The sequence below is a fragment of the Notamacropus eugenii genome, chromosome 1, assembly GCF_028372415.1.
Source record: "Notamacropus eugenii isolate mMacEug1 chromosome 1, mMacEug1.pri_v2, whole genome shotgun sequence".
NCBI lineage: Eukaryota > Metazoa > Chordata > Mammalia > Diprotodontia > Macropodidae > Notamacropus > Notamacropus eugenii.
The window spans coordinates 256,979,683-257,000,276 of record NC_092872.1 but is presented as its reverse complement, the minus strand read 5'-3'; the positions used below and the strand labels follow the sequence as shown (position 1 = coordinate 257,000,276).

At 44.2% G+C, this 20,594-nt stretch overlaps 1 protein-coding gene and 1 pseudogene across 30 annotated transcripts in view; both read left to right on the top strand.

The window, feature by feature from the left end:
- Window positions 1-20,594, top strand: part of PEAK1 (pseudopodium enriched atypical kinase 1) — a 297,886-nt gene that overhangs the window by 228,754 nt on the left and 48,538 nt on the right. For all 30 annotated transcript variants that reach the window (XM_072628676.1, XM_072628669.1, XM_072628653.1 and 27 more), the window contains one exon: window positions 2,448-5,708. In XM_072628676.1, coding sequence (XP_072484777.1) covers window positions 2,560-5,708 — 3,149 coding nt within the window. In that variant the 5' untranslated portion in view covers window positions 2,448-2,559. The remainder of the gene's footprint in view (window positions 1-2,447; window positions 5,709-20,594) is intronic.
- Window positions 5,715-18,693, top strand: LOC140517432 (transcription factor A, mitochondrial pseudogene; annotated as a pseudogene).

Genomic DNA, 20,594 nt, shown 5'->3' with positions numbered 1-20,594 from the left:
TATTTGTTTCTGATCTGGACGAAGCAGTGGGATGGGAGAAAAGTAATGATCATATCCATCAGCATCTCTGTAGCAGTAAAAAAACATCAAACTGATAGCGGATCATAAAAGGCTTCCTGGTCTGAAGAATGGTAATCTGCCTCCTTGAAGAATTTCTTCAGCAGTCTTATTAGTAGAAAATGTTTGACTTGCTGGGCTTTGGTCCTGAAAATCATCATCATGCAGAGAGTATTGCAAAGGCAGAGTTTTTTCCAGATTATAGAGAAGGTTTCAGACCCTTCCAGGCCTTGAACGCTCATCATCACCATTTGTTTTGAGAGTTGAGGGGGTGTCTACAGAGATAGGTGAGCTTTTCTTCTCAAATCTCTCCAACTCATGCAGATGAGCTAATGGAAACCCATTACAGGCATGCCTGTGGGATGCCTCCTACTTCAGCTCCTCAGGAGACTCCTTTCTCAGCTCTCACTTTGGCAGGAGGTGCCCCTGCTCCTTCTGGGGTGTCTGGCTTCAGCTGGGAAGCCTTCAAAGACTTGAATCGAGATGCAGCAGAATCCTTTTGCAGAGGTCTCTAAAACCAAAGGTGTGATATTTGGACAGATCTGTCCCTGACAGGGCTTTTTTATCTTGGAGACTCTTCGGAAGAGTTGACACAGTCTCCAAACATAATTAGCCTCTGAAATGAGAGAGACCCTTGCCTGCTCGATCTGGAGTCTGGGCCCTACAGGACATCTAGGCTTAGGCTGCAGCTCCACCTGGTGGCCCAGGAAGGTGCCTGCTCGGTGTCCCTTCCCCTGCCTTAGGATGGCCATCGGGAACCCCTCCCTCCCACAAAACCCTTGGACTTGAGCATCTTGTCAGATACAAATGTTCAATTGTATTGATGAATTTCTTTTGCAGCAATACTGACAAAAGCTGTTTGTGTTCCTAGTGAATCCCAGTTGGCAATCTTATTGATGACGTGATAACTGCTAATCAACCTGACAATCTTCTTTTTGACTGAACTAATTTACTTACACACCAAGTGGGGAAAGCATTTGTCTTGGGTCCACTTTTGCCAGTCTAGCATGGGAAGAAGGTAGTTGGGTTGTTTTGTTTTGTTTTGCTTTTTTAAGCTATTGTGGTTTTCGTGTACTCATCAAGTACCAGAGATCAGGTTAAGTTTGGTTAATGAAACCTGGTATAGGGAAAGCAGTGCTAGGATTAGAATCAGGAAGCTCCTTGTCCATGCACTGGCCCTGGCATTCCTGCGGCCATGAGGGATGTCAAGGGAGATGAGGGAAGTACTGGCCAACTCATCTTTTACAGGAACCTTCTCCATTCTGTCACAACTCACCTCTGTTAATTCCTATTTGTCCTATACATATTACATATATATATATGTAGATTATACATCTTGACTTACTGCCTCCCTTATTGGACTGTAAGATCCTTAAGGGTATGAACTTTTGCCTCTTTTTATATCTTTGGCACTTAGGACCCTGCCTTGCACATAGTAGGTGCTTAATAAATGTTGATTGATTAATTGAAAGTACAGTGTAAATGGGAATTGTTATATCACAGCGTGTATATTTTTATAGTAAGTTCTTGAGGGGAAGTGATATCTTCTCCTGCTTTTCTGCATCATTCCACTTCACACAGTGCTAGATATACAGTAGGTGCCTAATGAGTATCTTCCAATTGTCTAATTAACTTAGCATCAAGTGGTGAGTGATTTGTGTCTCCTACAGAGTGGTGATTTCTTTTTCTGTGTTAACTCCCTGATACCAAGCCAAGAATAAATTGACAAGACTTTAGCCATGCCACTGGGGTTTTGCTTGTTAAAGCTCATTCACCTTCCAGTCTGAACATTCATAAAAGGAAAGGGCTTTACAAGTGCTATTTACAGGTGCTTTACTGTCTAAGCTTGGCTAAATAAGATCCACTTTTCCTAGTTTGCACCAAGAAGGAGCTTTGCTAAACAGCTGCCCTCCAGGTCCCTTCCCTAACGCAGCAGTCGGCAGTATTTCTGAGCCCGGAGCCTGGCATTGCACTTTTATGGCAGTGGTATTGGCTTCCCAGCCATTATATTAGCTTGACACCAATCTGCCCCTTGTATGATATGTAAAACCCAGGGGTGGGAGCCGGGAGGAGCCTGTGGAAGCTGTATACACCAATGACAAAGGGAGCAAGTTTTCACACACTTGAAAAATTCAGTGTCAGGTTAGTATATGAGGGAAGTGGTACAGTGTAAAAATCCACAGGATGATGGGCTACTCTGCCCTTCTGAGATGTTCTCCCTTGTGTGACAGGGAGGAAATGACCACAGACTCTCAAACAGAGACCATCTCTCTCCTTTTTTATTCCCCTCATAAAAATGTTAGAAGTTCAGTAGTTGGGTCACATATCACAATAAGCCTTCTTCTATCTTTGCCATTATGATCCATCTTTCCTTTCCCTTCTCCCCCCAGATTGATGACTACTTGGAAGAGCTGCTATGACACATAGGGAGAGTGGAAACTAACGGATGAAGATCTTGCCATGCACTGAAAGTGGAGCAGCCAGCACGAAGCTCCGTGGAAAATGTCTGCTTGTAACACCTTTACTGAGCACGTCTGGAAGCCCGGCGAGTGCAAGAACTGCTTCAAGCCCAAGAGCCTGCACCAGCTGCCCCCGGCCCCCGAGGCAGCGCCCCTCCCCCAGAGCGACAGCAAGACCAACGCTAACCACAGCAACAACCACCGAGTCAGGAGCGCAAGCAACTTCCGGCCTCCTGTGGCCAAAAAGCCCACCATCGCTGTGAAGCCCACCATGATGGTGGCCGGAGGGCAGAGCATGAGCGCCGAGGCCAGCACCCCAGAGCACTGTGAGAACAAGCCAGTGATCATCAGCTGGACCCGAAACAGGGCTTCCCTGAATAAAAAACCACTGAGTAATAATAACAATAATGAAGAAGAGACTGAAGGATTTAGCCATGTTCCTAGGCCTTTTGGCACCAATGACAGTGTGAGTAAGATAGCAAATAACAATAATGGACTGACTGAAGTGTTAAAGGAGATAGTAGGTTTGGAGCCCCCTCCTCAGCCAAGAGGGAATGACATTAACTCCAGGGAAACCTTCTTGGGAAGAATCAGTAACTGCTATAAGCGGTCATTGGAAAGAAAGCTTCCTCCCAGTTGCATGATGGGAGGAATGAAGGACTCTCAGAGTAAGCATGTTATTCTGAGTGGGAGCACAGAGGTGATTAGTAATGAAGGGGGTCGGTTTTGTTACCCAGAGTTTTCTAGTGAAGATGAGAGTGAGGAGGATGCCTATTTTAGCAGTGTACATGAAGAACATGAGAGCTGGGATGAAAGTGATGAAGAGTTGTTGGCCATGGAGATTCGGATGAGAGGGCAGCCACGCTTTGCTAACTTCAGGGCCAACACCCTCTCCCCTGTTCGATTCTTTGTGGGCAAGAAATGGAACACCGTCCCCCTGAGAAATAAATCTCTCCAGAGGATCTGTGCAGTAGACTATGATGATAGCTATGATGAAATCTTAAATGGTTATGGAGAAGATTCTGTAATCCCTTATGGGCAGGAGAGCACTCAGAGCATGGTCTCCTCTGATTCCACATCCCCCGAGTCGTCCTTAACAGAGGAGTCTCGCTCGGGGACAGCCAGTAGCTCATCTCAAAAACTCTGCAATGGAGGGACATCTCCTGGTAGCCCTAAGGATGTTAAGGAGATCCAGTCAACTGAACCAGATTACGAAAACTCTGATAATCAGCAAGTGAAGGACGTGACCAGTGCTCCAAAAAGCTCAACCCAAGTTTTAGAGACCCACAAAGCAGTACTTGCTCTTCGATTAGAAGAGAAAGATGGCAAGATTGCTCTTCAGACTGAGAAGCAAGAAGGCAAAAATTCTCCAGATCTGGCTGGGCAAGCAGTGACTATAAATTTAGTGCCTCTGGAAGAGCAAACCAAGCCTTACCGAGTCGTAAATCTGGAGCAGCCAGTGTGCAAGCCCTATACGATTGTGGATGTGTCAGCAGCCATGACCAGTGAGCGCATGGATGGTCAAACTGAGAGTCCCAAAACCAAAAGCACCTTGTCCACTCCCAATTCCCCACTTATGTCTCCCACTTCCACTTCAGCACAGGGGAATGCTCATTTCAAAAAATCCAGTACTATCCGATACCAGGAAGTCTGGACATCCAGTACAAGCCCACGTCAAAAGATACCTAAAGTGGAACTAGTCACTGGTGGCACAGGACCAACTGTCCCTCCAAGGAAAAACTCTCATAAGTCAGCCCCTACTTCACCCACCTCTACAAGTATTTCTTCCAAAACAATCCCAGTTAAGTCACCCAATTTGTCTGAAATCAAATTTAATAGTTACAACAATGCTGGAATGCCTCCTTTTCCAATTATTATTCACGATGAGCCAACTTATGCTCGTAGTTCTAAGAACGCCATCAAAGTTCCCATTGTGATCAATCCTAATGCATATGACAATTTAGCCATCTATAAAAGTTTTCTGGGAACCAGTGGAGAGCTTTCAATGAAAGATAAAACCACAAGCATTATAAGCCACACTTATGAAGAAATAGAAACAGAATGCAAAGTAACAGAGAGTCCCACCAGTAAACCTGCCGATTCTTCACTAGGGAAGGGGCGATCTAACAGCACAGAGCACAGGAAGGGCTCTGTGGCTCAAAAGGTCCAGGAGTTTAACAGCTGCCTCGGTAGGAGCCAGCCCTCCCCCCAAAGAAGACAGAGTTCTGCCCACTCCTCACCAGCACGAACCCAAAGAACCACCCAGGAGTCTGTAGCCAAGATCGAAGGTGCTCTGGAGTCACCAACATTGGGCAGCAGCAGCAACCGGGAAAAGGCGAGCACAGTGCTGTCACAGATTGTGGCATCTATCCAGCCTCCACAGTCTCCCCCAGAAACCCCTCCCTCAGGCCCTGAAGCCTGCAGCACAGAGGAACTGTATGCCCTGCCTCCAGGGGATGATGCCCCAACAAGTCCTCCCTCGAGGCCAAAGTCTCTCTTTGCCACCACACAGCCCAGCCACGAGAATGAAGCCACCCCTGCCACAGAAAGCCCCAGTACTTCCATGCACAAGGAGCCACCTTCCAAGCCTGCTGCTTGTCACTCCTCCAAATACATGGCTGGCACTCCTACCCCAAGTCCCCAGACTGAACCAGGACCTCCCTTTCCCCCTCCGCGTTCCACTTCCTCTCCATATCATGCAAGTAACCTTTTGCAAAGACACTTCAGCCATTGGAGCAAGCCAACTAGCCCCACCAGGTCCACAGAGGCTGAGTCTGTCCTGAGCTCTGAGGGCAGGCGGGCAACTGACGCCAAGCCAAAGCGCTGGATATCATTTAAGAGCTTCTTCCGCCGTAAGAAGACCGAGGAGGAGGAAGACAAAGAAAAAGAAAGGGAGAAGGGCAAGCTAGTGGGCCTCGATGGCACGGTCATCCACATGCTTCCCCCACCTCCTGTTCAGCGTCATCATTGGTTCACAGAGTCGAGAACTGATTCCAGCGAAAAGCCCTCTATTGTTTTCATGTACAGGTGTGACTCTGCACAGACAGAGCTGAATATTGACTCTGACAAGCCAGGGGTGGAGCGAGTAGTGATTTCAGATAAAAGTGAAATAGAAGAAAAGATCCTACAAGATGCGGAAAAGAAAAAAAGGAGTCATTCTTCTCCATCTCATATTCCCAAGAAGATTCTCAGGTAATCTCTTTGGATTAGAACCATTTGCTTTCTTCAGTGTAGAATGTAAAAATTGGCTTCCAAAATGGGGGCACCTAAATGCCATGACTGTTCTATATCTAGTAGGTTTCCTCAGCAGCTGTTTATGAGCTTTACGTCACATACTATGACCAACATCTCTCTTTAGAACTGTATTCCCAGATTAACATATTAGAAAGGTCTGAATACCCTGAGCAAAGGTGAAAGGCCCTGCGTCCAGCTAAAGTGTGTCTTCCCTGCCCTGCTGAATCCTGGGGAAAGCAAAACAGGTTTATTAGAGAACAGACGACCATGAAAAAAGTTAACAATAAAGAACGTGTCATTGGCAGTGAGGAAGAAATAGGAACAAATTAATAAATGGTGGTTAGGTGAGCTCTTTGAGATGGCAGCTCTGATTCTCACAAACTCGTTCATCGCTGTCTGGCTTCCTTCCTTTTAATGGGAATGATTGTTGTTTGATTGCTATCCGCATCCTCTGAGAGGCAGCATTCTGTCAATCCTCCCGGTGTGTGATTGGAAAAAAGAAAAGTCAACCAGCTCTGCTGCCTAGAGATGAAAGGAAAACAAAAGAAAAAAGAAGGCGCTGGGGCCCCATGGGAGAACTGAGGCGTGAGTGTAGTCCATTTTTTCCCCATGTGAATTCTTGTAGTTGTTTTCCTTTCTGAAAGATATGACAGAGTGTGATATCTTGGTGAGACCAGATAGTGCTTCAGTGAATGCCAGATGAGACTTAACACTTGAGTGTTCCAGAAGATCTGTGCTCTCTTCAGTGCAGTATTCCATCTACAAATGCAGATAGCGGCCCCTCTATACCTTTTTATCCTGCACAGTTCTCATTCATGTCTTTCCTTAAATCCCTTATCAAAAATCTAACTAATATGCTGGAGGTCTTTCTCTGCTTTCAAGGTTAAGCAGCATAGATGTATTTTCATTTGTAGGGATGGTATTATTTGTGGTTAGGAAACCTAAGCATTTCTCTCTGAATTTTCTACACTTATGAGATGGGTATAATAAACAGGATGTGGCCAGGGTTGGGGATGGCCCAGCCCTCCATGTACCCTGTCATCCCCTCTTGCTCCCTGCTCTGCCCAAGTTGCCCACCACAGCCAACACTGGTCCTACTGCAGTTCTAACCAGCTCTCACACAGAATCTGCTAACTAGTATAGATCAGACCAGACTGTCTGGGAGGTTTATTGTGCCCATCTCACTCCCCACCAAAAAAAAGGGGAAGGGGAAAGACCCAGAACATCCAAATTTGCTTTTTTACAAAAGTGTCAGGCTTAAGCAGCATGAAAGCTTAGCCCTCACTTTGGTCAGTCACACCCAAACCTGCTTTACTGAGCCACTGTCTGAGGGTCCCCAGGAACCCTTGAATCCACTCACCTTGACAGCTGCCAAGGGGAAGTGCCTTAGGGCAAGAGGCTGGCTGCGTTCCTGGTGCTGGGACTCAGCTGAATTAGAGTATGTATTGGTGGTAGCAAGTACTTAATAGGATTGAGGAGTGTGCTGAACTTTGGAGCTCATGCGAATGGCCAGCTCTCATTGGAGGAAGGGGACCCATCCAAGGTCATGGAATGCTTCAGCCAGGCCAAGATTTGAATCCAGACCCTGTGGCTCTAAATTCAGAGCCCTCAGTATTCTCCAGAATCATTGTGTTTCTTTTAGGAGAGTAGTCATTGAAGCCACATTAGTAAGCATCACATGGGGCAAGATGGCAGATGGTTCATACAGATCAATACATTGCTTTACTTCTTCATTAAGTTAGGTCAGGCTATATTTATCCATGCCCCAGTCGACAGAGCTTGCAGTTAAATAAAGTCCACTCATTTGTCCTTTATATGGGTTTTTGGGGGTAATTCCTTTTCTTGTCCCAAAACCTATTATTGTGCTTTGAAATGCCATGTGGGGAAATAATTTAATCTGGCCTCTTTTCTGGAATTAGGACTGTCTTTTGGTAGGATGATTGAGTGGTAAAACAGGAAGAAGCCCAGAAAGGCATGGATTCCAGTACTGGCCCTGGGATTTAGGCAATGATTGAGCTTCGTCAGGCCTCAGTTTCCCATTTTATTTGGGGATGATACTGGCCCTTCTGACAGGTGCTTTGTAGAGCACCACATCCATGGAGCCATCATGGTTATTACTATAGGTGGATCAGAGGCTGATGCTGGTCCCAAAGGGTCACACTGAGGAAGCGTCCTCTAGCCATAATCATAGTGAACACAGTGCACTTTCTGGGTAGCCTGTGAAGTAGAGAGCAAGGTTTTTGTGTCCATTTTACACATAACACTAAGGTGAAGGTTGGGAGGTGACTGTCACCTCCCAAAGAGCAACACTTCAAGCTCTAGACCCTGATTCTAGCAACCACCCTGCCTTACAAAGAGGAGCCAGATTTTACAAAGAAGGAAGTTGAGCCTCCTGGAAGTTCATAGTAAAAACTGATAGAGCTGGGATTCAAACCCAGTTTCTCTGGCCAGATCCCCTTTGAAGGCCATGTGTGTCAGGACTGACCTGTGAGGCCAGGCAGTAACCCTGCTTACCTACATCATAGGAGTACTGAACTTGTCTGCGCACAATCCTAAGAACTTCTAGTAGTGACTTAAATACTGGGCATCCAAATAAGTCTCTGTGGTGGGAAGCCCCTCAAAGGGGGTCCCAAGACCTAGCTATGCCTAATAAGTAGGCCTCCTGTTTCTAATGACAGAGAGCTGCTCTCTTGAGAACAATCATTCAACTTTTATAAGGTTCTAATTGTTAATTACATGAGGCCCAAATATGCTCCTCTTCAGCATTGGCTCCCTGCTCCTAGTTCAGCCTTCTGGGGCCAGAAAGAACAATTATGCTCCGTCTTCCATGTGCTAGCTTTCCAGATGCCTGAAAATAGTTCTCATGCTACACATACCCAAGGCTTTCTATTGGTCCTCTCACGAGGGGTTTACAGGCCTTTCCTGTCCCTTTCTTCTTGGTATGCCTGCCAGCACATCCTTCCTAAGAGGGAGCACCCAGAGCTAGATCCAGGACAGGATTGCAACCTTCTTCCTCTCACATGCTTGGCCATGCAGTTTGGTGCCCAGGCACTGTCCTAGATAAAGGGAATACAGATTCCAGCCTACGTTCTAAGTATAAGACAAGATATATGTACAAAAGCAAGGACAGAATACATTGCAAATGGATAAGTCCAAATAATTACAGGGAGTTCAGTGCAGTAGTTGAGGAAGGAGGGTAATAACTGGTGGGGAAATTGAGAAAAGCTTTCTGCAGAAGAGGATGTTTAACTGCCACTAATGAGAAGAGAGCCTCTATGACCAAAGTCAAAAGTCATGCAGTCAAGGTATGAGGGAGGACTGGTACAGAGGTGCCAAAGCCAGTGCTAGAGGGCTGTGGGTAAGCCCTTGAGCAGAGGGGAGGCCACATGTGCTGGACTGCACCAGGAGCTTGTGCACTCATGAGATAAGTTGGGGTCACATTATAAAGGTCTTGTGAAGCTAAACAGAGGCATTTAACCTTGATCTCAGAGGCCATAGAGAGCCAGCAGAGCTGATTGGGTAAGGGAATCATGAGGTCAGATCTGTGCTTAGGGAAACTACTTTCACAGCAATATCTTTGTGACATCTTAGCAGAGAATAAGTAAAGAGTGTGAGCTTTTCTTTGCTCTACCTGCAGGAAGGTGAGTGGTTTGTCAAACAGTGCTGCTTCAGTGGGTGCACAAGTGGAACTCCAGACTTGCATTTTCACTAATTATCCCATTTACTGCAATGCACACTTAATATTTGTTTGTAGCAACTTTGAAAAGACAAACATGACTGCCAAATGCCAACGTTTGTGTTTCCTGTTTGATAACAGTGTAATCATTAAATTATCATTCCACAGCTGGGAACGCACTATTGAAAAAGATGAAAATAAGAGTTTTCCTATAAGCAAATTAAAATGCCAAAGCTAGGCAGTAGATGTGGAGTCTAGTATGAAAAATAATGAATTGTCACTGTGGCAGAGTCTGAACCCCATCATTTAAGGAAGAGGCAGTCTGATGAAGCCTTCCATTCCAGGTCACTGGGTCAAATTTGATTCAAAGACCTGTTGGCTGAAAGCACTTCTGTCCAGTCACTTTGTGCCAGTTTAAACAAGTTTAATGGTTTTAAGAGAGTCAAAGTGGTGGACTGAGAGTCAAGAGACCCAAGATTTGGGATCCTAACTCAGTCAGTACAGTAAGTATTTATTAAGCACTGACTTTGTCCAAGGCCCTGTGCCAAGCACTGAGAATACCAAGAAAGGCAAAAGATAATCACTGTCCTTGAGAGCAATCAGTCAGAGGAAACCATGTGCCAATAACTATGGTCAAACAAGCTGCATATGGTGGGATAGATAGAAAATAATCAGTAGAAGGAAGGCACTGGAATTGAGGGGTTAAGGAAGGCTTCCTGTAGAAGATGAGGTTTTAGTTGAGGGAGGTCAGTAGTGGAGCAGAGGAGGGAGAATATCCTTGTCATAGAGGGATAGCCAGTGAAATGCCCAGAGTCAGGAGATGGAAGGACTTGTTCAAGGAACAGCCTGTCGCCAGGGTCACTGGATCAGAGTATGTGAGGAATGGAGTGTAAGGGATAAGAAGACCAGAAAAGTAGGGAGGAGTAGAACTAGGTTATAAAGGACTTTGAATGGCAGGCAGGATTTTATAGTTAGTTAATCCTAGAGGTGATAGGAAGCCACTGGAGTGGATTGGGGTGGGGGAAGTGAGGGGTGATATAGTCAGACCTGTGCTTTGGCATCTGAATAGAAGATGGACTGAAGAAGGGAGGGGTTTATGGTGGGCAGGCAAACTGACCACCTAGTACAGTTGTCCAGGTGAGAGGTGATGAGGCTATGTCAGAGAAAAGAAGGGGATATATTCAAGAGACATTAGAAATGTAAAACTGATCATCTTTGACAATAGTGGGTAGGATGGGAGGTGAGATAGAGTGGAGTCAAGGACAACTCTGAGGTTTCAAGCCTATGGGCCTGGGGGGGATAGTGGTGTCCTCAGCAGTAACAGGGAAATTTAGAAGGGGAGAGAGTTTGGGGGAAAGATAAGTTCTGTTTTGAACATGTGTTTTAAGATGTATGTAGGACACCCTCTTCAAGATGCCTAAAAGGCACTTGGAGATCAGGAGAGAAATTAAAGGTGAATAAAGTATATTTAAGAATCAACATCATAGAGATGACATTTGACTCCATGGGAGCTGATGAGTCTCCATTTGAAATGGTGTAGAGGAGGAGAGAAGAGGGCCTAGGAAACCCTGTAGGACACTGGAGTTAGAGGGCATGATGTGGTTAGGGATTCAGCAAAGGAGACGGAGAAGGAGCCGTCAGGGAGAAGGAGAATCAGGAAAGGTGAATCAGGAGAATCACCAAAGCCCAGAGAGAAGAGGGTCATAGTCAGCATCAGAGGCTGCAGAGAGGTCAAGAAGGATGAAGATGAAGAAAAGATCATTGGATTGAACAATCATGAGATCATTGAGAACTTTGGAGAGAGCAGTTTGGGTGAATGATGCACCAGATTGTTGAGAGTCAAGAGAGGGAGAAAAGAGGAAGTGGAACAATTAATTGGTTATGAGCTGCCTTCTCAAGGAGATTAGCTGCAAAAGGCAGGAGAGAGGTTAAAAGTAGCTAATGGGGAGAAAAAGGTCAAGGCAGGGCTTTTTGAGGATGGGCAAGACAGAGGTCTATTTGAAGGCAGTAGGGAAGCAACCAGACCAGGAAAGGTCGGACATGAGTGAAGGAGTGGGAATGACAGAGGAGACAAGATGGAATGGGATGACTTGCATTGATAGGGGGGTTGGAGGAGGAGAGAATGATAGGATGCATCTAGGCATTGTGAGATAAGGAGAGAGAAGAGGGAGCTCATGGGGAAGGGCCTCAACTTTTTCTGTGAAATAGGAAGCAAGATTCTTAGCTGAGACAGTGGGCAAAGAGGAACTAACTGTACAAGGTTTGAGGTGATTTGGAAGATCCTCAGGAGAGTGGTGTAGTCAGATGATAAGGGAGTGTATAGTAGGATTGTTTAGCAGGAGTGAGGACCCAGTTGAAGCCATGTAACTTAAATTTGTAGTGGACCCAGTCAGCAGTTGCAGAATTTTCTCCACCTCCATTCAGCAGCATGTGGGTAGGAGCAAAGATGGTCATAATGATCCCAGGTTGAGCCTTGAAGGGCACAATCAGCCATATGATAAGGAAGCCAGAGACTCAAGAGAAGGGGACAGTCTGATGTTAAACTAGGTCACCAAGGGGTCAGGATGGGGAAAGGAAAAAATGACTGGTGCAAAGAAGGTGACCTGGGAGAGAACTGAGGAGCTGAGAGATTTGAAACCACAGTGTGGACAAAGAGCAGGATTTGGTCATGGAAGAGGGAGTGTGGTGAAAATCCAGTAGAACATGATTAGATAAGGGGATGTCAAAGTTCATGAACTTTGGAGATGGTGTATTTATGGTGATGGCAAGATCAAAGATAAGACCATCTTTGTGTATGCCTAAGGTGGAGTGGAGAAGTAAGTCACAGGAAATGAGTAAGTCGAAGAAGTAGGAAGTTAGGGCATTTGAGGGACTGTCTGTCTGTCTATGTGTTGAAGTCCCCTAGTGTGAGGGTAGGAGAAAGAAAGGGGAATGTTCTGGAGGTCTGTAGACAACAACTATCAGGATTTTTGACTGGATAGTAATTGTGAATAGTGTGAACCTCAAAGAAGGAGAGGTTACTGAGTGATGATAGTAGAGAGACAACCTGGAAATGGTGGTGGAGAGCAAGAATTATTCCAGTTCTCCCACCTCAACTGTTGAGAAAGGGGAATAGTGAAAGTGTAGCCAGTGCTTCTTGGCCAGGGAGGTTGTGTCATCAGGGAAAAGTCAGTTCTCAGTGAGAACCAGAAGATGGAAACAATGGGAAAGGAAAAGAATTAAGATGGAAGCAACATTTATTATCTGTGGAGTGGGCATTCCAGAGGGTGCAGTGAATGGTGTGGATAACTTTAGACTGAGAGTTGGGCAGAGTTGATGGGGATGGGAATAAGGAATCAGACAGTGTGAGATGAGGAATGACATTTAGATGATGACCTATGAGATTGCAGACTCACTAGAATGGGCCCAAATGGCAGTTTGTTACTCATTAAGTGAAAGATTTTTTCCAAGGTATTATGATCTCTGGGGGGAGTCCTTTCAGAATCTTGGGCAGTTCTGGTGAAGGAACAAGAACTGAGAACAAGGTGGGAATACTCCCCTTCTCTTGCATGCCTCCTCCAGTTGCCATAGCATTACTTTCCTACTTAACTGCTGATTTCTTGTCTGAGCACCCCCTGGACACAGATCTTTAAGGCACTCCACTAGAGACTTTCTTCTAAGTTCTAATATGCCCCTGCTCCTCCCAGGGACTCCATTCATTTGTCCCTTTGCCCCTGGCCACAAGACATTTTGAACTCATTTAGGTATCCTAGAACTAACCTATATTCCAGATGATCCTTCAGAATTCTAGGAGGCATACCTGAGGGCTCCTTCACACACACACACACGTCAGTATACATTGAGGGAGTATAAATGTGGGTACAATTTGGGATGGTGAGGGAACTGAAAAGAGAAATCTAAACATGGAAACTATTTTATCAGACAGTGGCCATTTTGAAAGGCTTAAAGCTTTGCTCTCATCTGATCATACTTTCAGGAGTTAAGTTTGGAATTGTTTTAGGTGCTTATGGCCAAGATTCAAATATCTCCTATGTCGGTGCCTGCGCTCTTATTAAGAGAAAGCTTATCAAAGCCATCCTTTGGCAAGAGCTTTCATACCTTGTTGCTCTTCTAAATCTCTGCTTTTGTGCCAAAGAATAGAAATTTGGGTCGATCAGCATTTATGCAGAACACAGGTACATTTGCTTCCACGTTGTGGCTAGAGTTTAGGGCAAGTCAGAGTCCTTGAATTGAGAGACAATGGAAGAACTTTGCAGATGATACTAGAACGTGCTTTTATGTGGGCAGGGTACACTTTCCATCAGTCATCTGCAGGGTTGATCACTTGGGGAACTGGCCCCAAGATGTCTGGGGACATCTGTGGACTGCAAGAGTGCAAGTTTCAGACTTGGAAACAAAACCTTTCTTGCTACCTCCTCCTTTTTTTGAAATGCCTAGAATTCACTCTTTCAGTAAACAGGAAGCTCTTATTAGAAACAGCCTGTTGTGCTGGGGATGTTATACAGGTTGGGAAGACGCAGCCCCTGTCTTCAGCCAGCTTATAATCTAGTGACACTAAGAATAGCTGAGAAAGGGCACATTTTCTATTGACTGTGAAATTTGGGCATCATGCAGACATGAAGAGCGGGAAGGGAGACAGCCTCTCTGAGCCTGTTTCTTTGTATAGACCATAGAGAGACTTCGACAGTTTCCTTCATGTAACTGGGAAAAAACATCCCAAAGTGCTGCTGAGAAGTGTAACGGGGACTTGTGATACCCCAGTAGTTCAGAAAGAACTTCGTTTTTTTATTTCAAAGCACTTTCTGCACATTTGCACGTTTGATCTTCACAAATGGTTTTGACAAGTTTAAGGCCCTTTTTGCAGATTAAAAAGCCATGATGCAGAGATTAGTCAAGTGACCTACCCAAAGTCACAGCAAGTTAGTGGCTAAACCAAGACTAGACCATCAGTTTCTTGGTTCCAGCATTGCTGTGTATCATCTAGCATTTTACCTAGCATAGTAGGTACTTAATAAATTTAATTCTTCTCAAATATACCACTGAATAATTTTTGTTAAAATATAAGGAATTTCTGGCTAGTCTGGTGGAATTGAACAAACCTACTAAAAAATCAGTCTGCCAAATTTAGAATGAATATATATATATGTATATTGTACCTTGGTGATCAGGCCTGATTTATCAACCTGGAAACACTCAATATTTGTATACTTCTCTTCAAAGCATTTTATGTGAATTTCTTAATCTACCCTCACGTAAATGTCACTCTCCCATTTTTCAGGATGAGTCATTCCATAAGGGGGCAGGGTAATGAGAAGAGCCAGAACTGGATCTGAATCCCTGGTTCCTAATCTTGTCTTCAGATCTCCCAGTCATTCTCTGACTTAGCAGGAATGGTAGATTGATTGGAATAGTCAGACACCATTTAAAAGGCTTAATTCCATAGACCCCCATATGGTTCTTCTGTGATGTGATTCATTAACACAAGGGACTAGGACGGGACTGAGAAGAGCAAAGCCACAAGTGGGATGGAGATTTTGCATAGTTTAGTGCTCAGAAACCAATTATCCTTCATTTGGGGGGAAAGTAGCACTGACTTCCTGGGGAGATAGTGATGTCTCCTTCCCTTTCTACATGAAGCCGAGAAGGAAAGAATTCACAGTCAAGGGTCTGGTCTTGTTGTCCACAAGGATGGTATAGCTGGAAGGCCAGAAACTACCCAAATGGAGACATGAAATTCCTGACAAGGAAGACGAGAGTCTCACTGTCCTTGATTTGGGGAAGCCAAACCAACGTGACTTGGAGCATCATGTTTGATTCTAAGCACCACATTTCTGTCAGACTTGGGGCAGGGGGGTGGTACAGTCAGGCTGGTGAGGGGACTGGAGAGAATTCCACATAAGGATGTACTTATGCCTGGAGAAAGATGGACCTTGGTGGGTGGTGGGGACAGAGACAGATATGACAGCTGTCTTCTAATATTTGAAGCACTGTAATGTGGGAGAGTTCCATCTTTCATCATCTGGACCTTTGCCTGCCATATCCCCACAGCTGGAATTCTCTCATTCTTCCTTTCCACCTCTTAGATCCTTCCTGCAGAACTCACCTCAAATGCTGCTTCCAAAAAGTCCTTTCAGTGCGAGCCTCGGAGCAGCAACCTCGCATCTTACTCAGAACTTTCACAGCCTGACCAGCAACCTCGCTTTCCCCCCCAGACAACCTCCAAAATGGCATCATCTGTCAAGAATCAGCTTGTCTTGAATGTCCTAAAGGAAGAGCAGGTTCCCCAGAACAAGATCACTGTTGTTGGGTTTGGTGCAGTTGGCATGGCATGTGCCGTTAGTATCTTTTAAAAGGAATTGGCTAATGAACTTGCCAAAGACAAACTAAAGGGAGAGATGATGGATCTCCAACATGGCAGCCTTTTCCTCAAAACACCAAAGATTGTTTCTGGCAAAGACTACAGTGTGACTGCAAAGTCATAACTGGTCATTATTATGGCTGGGATACATCAACAGGAGGGAGAAAGTCATCTTAATTTGGTCCAGTGTAATGTGAATATCTTTAAATTCACCATTCCTGCTTTTTCCCCTTACCACAATGGCCCACGTGCGATGGGCACTGTGGGCTGAGGGAGGACGGGAGTGGGCCAGGGCATGGTACTGCTGCTGCGGGGTTGCTGAGGGCCCTGGGTCGGCCGCCACCACCCGAGCACTGCTGGAGCCGCCTTCACTGAGCATTTTTCTCTGTGGATTGGAGCGATTTATGAAAGACCATACTTTATCTAATGCTCCAAAGAAGCCTTGGTCTTCATACATTCGATTTACAATGGAGCGTAGACCCATACTCACACAACAGATTTGAAAAGCACAGAGATAATTAAGAAACTTGAAGGGAGCTTCCAGAATCACAGAAGAAAGTATATGAAGATGCTACCAAGGCAGCTTTACAACTATACAAAGAAGAGACCCCCCTAAATATATGGCAGAGCTCAGTCCTAATCAGAAAAAAATTCTGAAAGAGAAACGTCAAAGAAAGATTAGAAAGGAAATAATAAAGAAAAAAAGAGTTAACCTTCTTTGGAAAGCCCAAAAAACCTCGCTCAGGTTATAACATTTTTATTTCTGAACACTTTAAGGAAGCAAAAGAGATTTCATCACAGGAAATGATGAAGTTTTTAAATGAAGAGTGTAAAAGTTTGTCATCATCGCGGAAGCAGGTATATATACAGCTTGCCCAAGATGATAAAATTCATTATGTAAATGAAATGAAATCGTGGGAAGAAAAATGCTTGATTTGGACAGGAAGATCTTCTATGTTTTAGGAAGCGAAAAGCCAAAATTGGAAACCACCTTGAAGAGATCTATTGATGTTTGCTTCTTCATAGCAAATATGAGAAATACTCAAGAACCAATCAGGTCTCTCAATATGTAGAACTGTGGCAAAATTTCTAAGAATGATGTTGGTGAACATTATATTAATCTCTTTTTGTTAACACGTGAACTTCAACCAGTATGCTGACTTATTTTGTATTAGCACCTAGCTATGGATACTCTGCCAGTATAGACTCAGTCCAAATTTAGATATATTTGCTTTTGGAGCTACTGAATACCAAAAAGTTCATCTAGGTGTAGGAGGGATTAATTTTATCCTTAGATAAAAGTAAACTAAACTGTGAAATATTTTTGATACTGGATGATGACAAGAAAGTATTCTTGTTTCCTAATAAAGAAACAAGCATTTGCTTTTCTCAAATTGTTTTAAATTATAAAAGCTACAGTGGTCTAAGCTATCACTGCTGTGTATTTTTAAAGAATGAGGAACTGACCTAGGTAAATTTCAGTACCTAGGCAAGTGCAAATTCCTAGATAGTACTAGCTCATGTAGTATTCAGAGATGACAAGTGGACACAATTGCTAATTTCATTTATGACTTTTTTAAAAAACTACTGAAGGATTTGTAAATGTTTCCATCCATCTTTTTTTTTTGTAAAGTAAAAAGATTGTTAACTCCGTGCACATTGGTGTTTATATCACAGAGAATAAAATCTTCTAATGCATTATACCTAAGTTACACACTTAAACATGTTCTAAAAAAAAAAAATTCATCATTTCCAATATTGTTAAATACATCCCTAATTGCAAGCTGCTGATTGTTTCCAATCCAGTGGATATTTCGACATATGTGACCTGGAAGCTTAGTGGCTTTCCTAAAAACCGTGTTATTGGAAGTGGTTGCAATTTGGATTCTGCCCATTTCCATTACCTAATAGGGGAGAGACTTGGTGTCCATTCTTCAAGTTGTCATGGATGGGTCCTTGGGGAACATGGAGACTCCAGTGTTCCTGTGTGGAGCAATGTGAATCTTGCTGGTGTGTCTCTAAAGAACCTTCATCCTTCTTTAGGAATTGATGCTGATGCAGAGAATTGGAAAGATGTTCATAAACAGGTGGTTGAAAGTGCTTATGAGGGCTACACTTCCTGGACCATTGGCTTCTCTGTGACAGATCTGGCAGAAAGCATTATGAAGGATCTTAGGAGAGTGCATCCAATTTCCACCATGATTAAGGGCCTATATAGCATTAAAGAGAATGTCTTCCTTAGTGTCCCATGTGTCTTGGGGAAGAATCGTATTTCATATGTGGTGAAGGTCAGCCTGAATCCAGAGGAGGAGAGCCATTTAAAGAAAAGCGCAGATACTCTTTGGGGAATCTAGAAGGAGCTACAATTTTAAAACCTTTGAATGTGCTGCTATCGAGAGAACATGACAGGGGTTGAGGGGTTATGTATGATCCACTTTTCAAATAGGCCAACTCCTTCCTCTGATTAGTGACTAAACACCAGAAATGTAAAACCTGTGAACACACTCTAGTTTCTTCCTAAAGGTAGAAATAAGGAATAGAACCCTGTTGTAGTCAGCATATGAGGCTGAATATGACGTGTATAGTCTCAGTGGTTGGTGTCAAGCAGAGCCAGTGCCCCACAGGTATATAAACTACCTGCTTTGTATATAGGTGCTACAGGTTCCCTTAGGTCCAGAAGACAACGCTCCTGGATACAAAACACCATACAATAGTAATTCTTTTTTGATGTATTGATTACCTTTGTGCTTCCCTCCATTAGGGCACTACAGCATGGCCACATGTATCACCTTTTCATATTATATGAAAAGATCTGTATGTGTACAACAACGCAACCAGTTCCTCAAGTGTCATACCCTAAATACTGAATAAACAACAAATAACTAATAAAAAAAAAATGTCCTTTCCTACTCCCTTCAGCTTCTAGTGATGCCTGTCCCACCACACACAGGGACATATGATTTCATATTTATATTTTGTTTTTACTTAGGTTGCTTCCCAACCCCCCCATCACATGTACACAGAGTAGAATAGAACCACCTTGAGGCCAAGGAGGATTTAATTTTTGTCCTTATATCCCCATTAATTTACACCATACCTGCCACATACCAAGAGCTTCCATATTGGTGCTCGTGGATTGACAGATAGAAAATATAGGCTACATGCATGTTTGGAAAACCTTCCTAGCCATTTATAAAATGACTTATAAAGAATGATCTTTACCAAAGGTAGCACAAGATGCTCCAAGAGAGCATCAACTCTCATCATTGGAGGCCTTTCACCAAGCAGGCTAAATGAGCTCTTGTTAAGAATGTTGTAGAAGGCTTTCTAGGTTGGGCTTAGACAAGATGACCACTGAAACCTCTTTTGAGTCTGTGAACTCCACCTAGGAAATGGTGGGTACATCTCCCAGAGACATCCCCTGGGCCTGGTGCCCAAGCAGAACTGTGAAAGTCAGTACAGAGTGCTGGCAGGCTGGCCTCTAGTCTCACTGAAAGTTGGATTTGGGTGGCCTTGGAGAAGGCTGTGAATGTTTCAATAGGAATGCAAAGAGAGAAGAGGTCACCGGCATGAATCAAGTTGTAGATAGTGAGCATGATATGTTTAAGAGATGGTAAGGAGGCTCCCTGCTGGAGCACCATGATCATGTCTTGGAAGAGGGTAGCACTGTGCAGGGAAAGAGGTAGTGGCATGGCACAGGGTGCTGGCATTGCATTTGGAAGACCTGATCATGAATCCCAGTTTGTCACTGAATAGTTGTGTGACCCAGGCCCTCATCACTTAGCTTCTATTTCTGTTTACTCCTCCATGAAAGAAGGATGGCATTTACATGACCTATTTCACAGAGGGATTGAGAAGAAAGATCTTTGTAAAAGAAACTATGTAAACATGAGTTGATGGAGAAGCCAAGGTCTCTGCTACAGGACCTTGAGACTAGTCACCACCATGTGTCCTTCAGACCCAGACCTGAACAGGTCTGCTTTACTTTATAAAGTGGAGTGCTGGCCTTGGTGTGGGGAAGACCTAGCCTTAAATCTCACCTCTTAGACTTACTGGCTTCAAGTCCTTACCCAGCCAGTTAGTCAGCAAATGTTTATTAAGTGTTAACTCTATATTATGTACTGTGCTGGCCCCTCAGTAGAATGAGGAGTCCCTTCTGGATTTGAATCTGGGATCCAATCTTCTGCCTCCCCCAGAACCACAAAGCTAGTAAACTGAAGGCAGCATGGAAAGAACATTGCAGGAGATCTGGATTCAAGGCTTACATGCCTCCTTACTAATTATAGAACCTTGAATATGTCACCCAATCCATCTGAGTCTCAACTTGAGAAAGTGAGGATAATTTTCCTTCCCGCTCTGTCCTTCTGTGATTTCACGTGGCAGATTCTATGTCAAATCTTCCAACTCCAAGTTCAGTGTTCTGCCTTGTACCCCAGCACTGTCCCCATGTGGACCCTAGCCCCAGTGAGGTTGGACAGAAGCTACAGGTCTCCATCAAAACTGACTCTCTGATTTTCTGATCCTCTCTTCTTGGTCAGCATGACTGAGAATTGACCTTACTGGTTTTCTCTGGTGTCACCAATTTGAGGGATATTTTGTACTTGTGGTTGATTTTCAGTTGTCAGTGTTTTCCAACATACATTGCCATCATCCTTGCCATATTGAGGCAAGCAGAAGATGGAGAGACCATCCAAGGGTCCATCTTCCTAGGTTCTAGGGAAGCAGCATGATCCCCTGAGCCAGAGATGGCAAATACGTGGCCCAAAACTCCAGACCAAAATGTAATTAAGAAATATCAAACAAAGCGAAC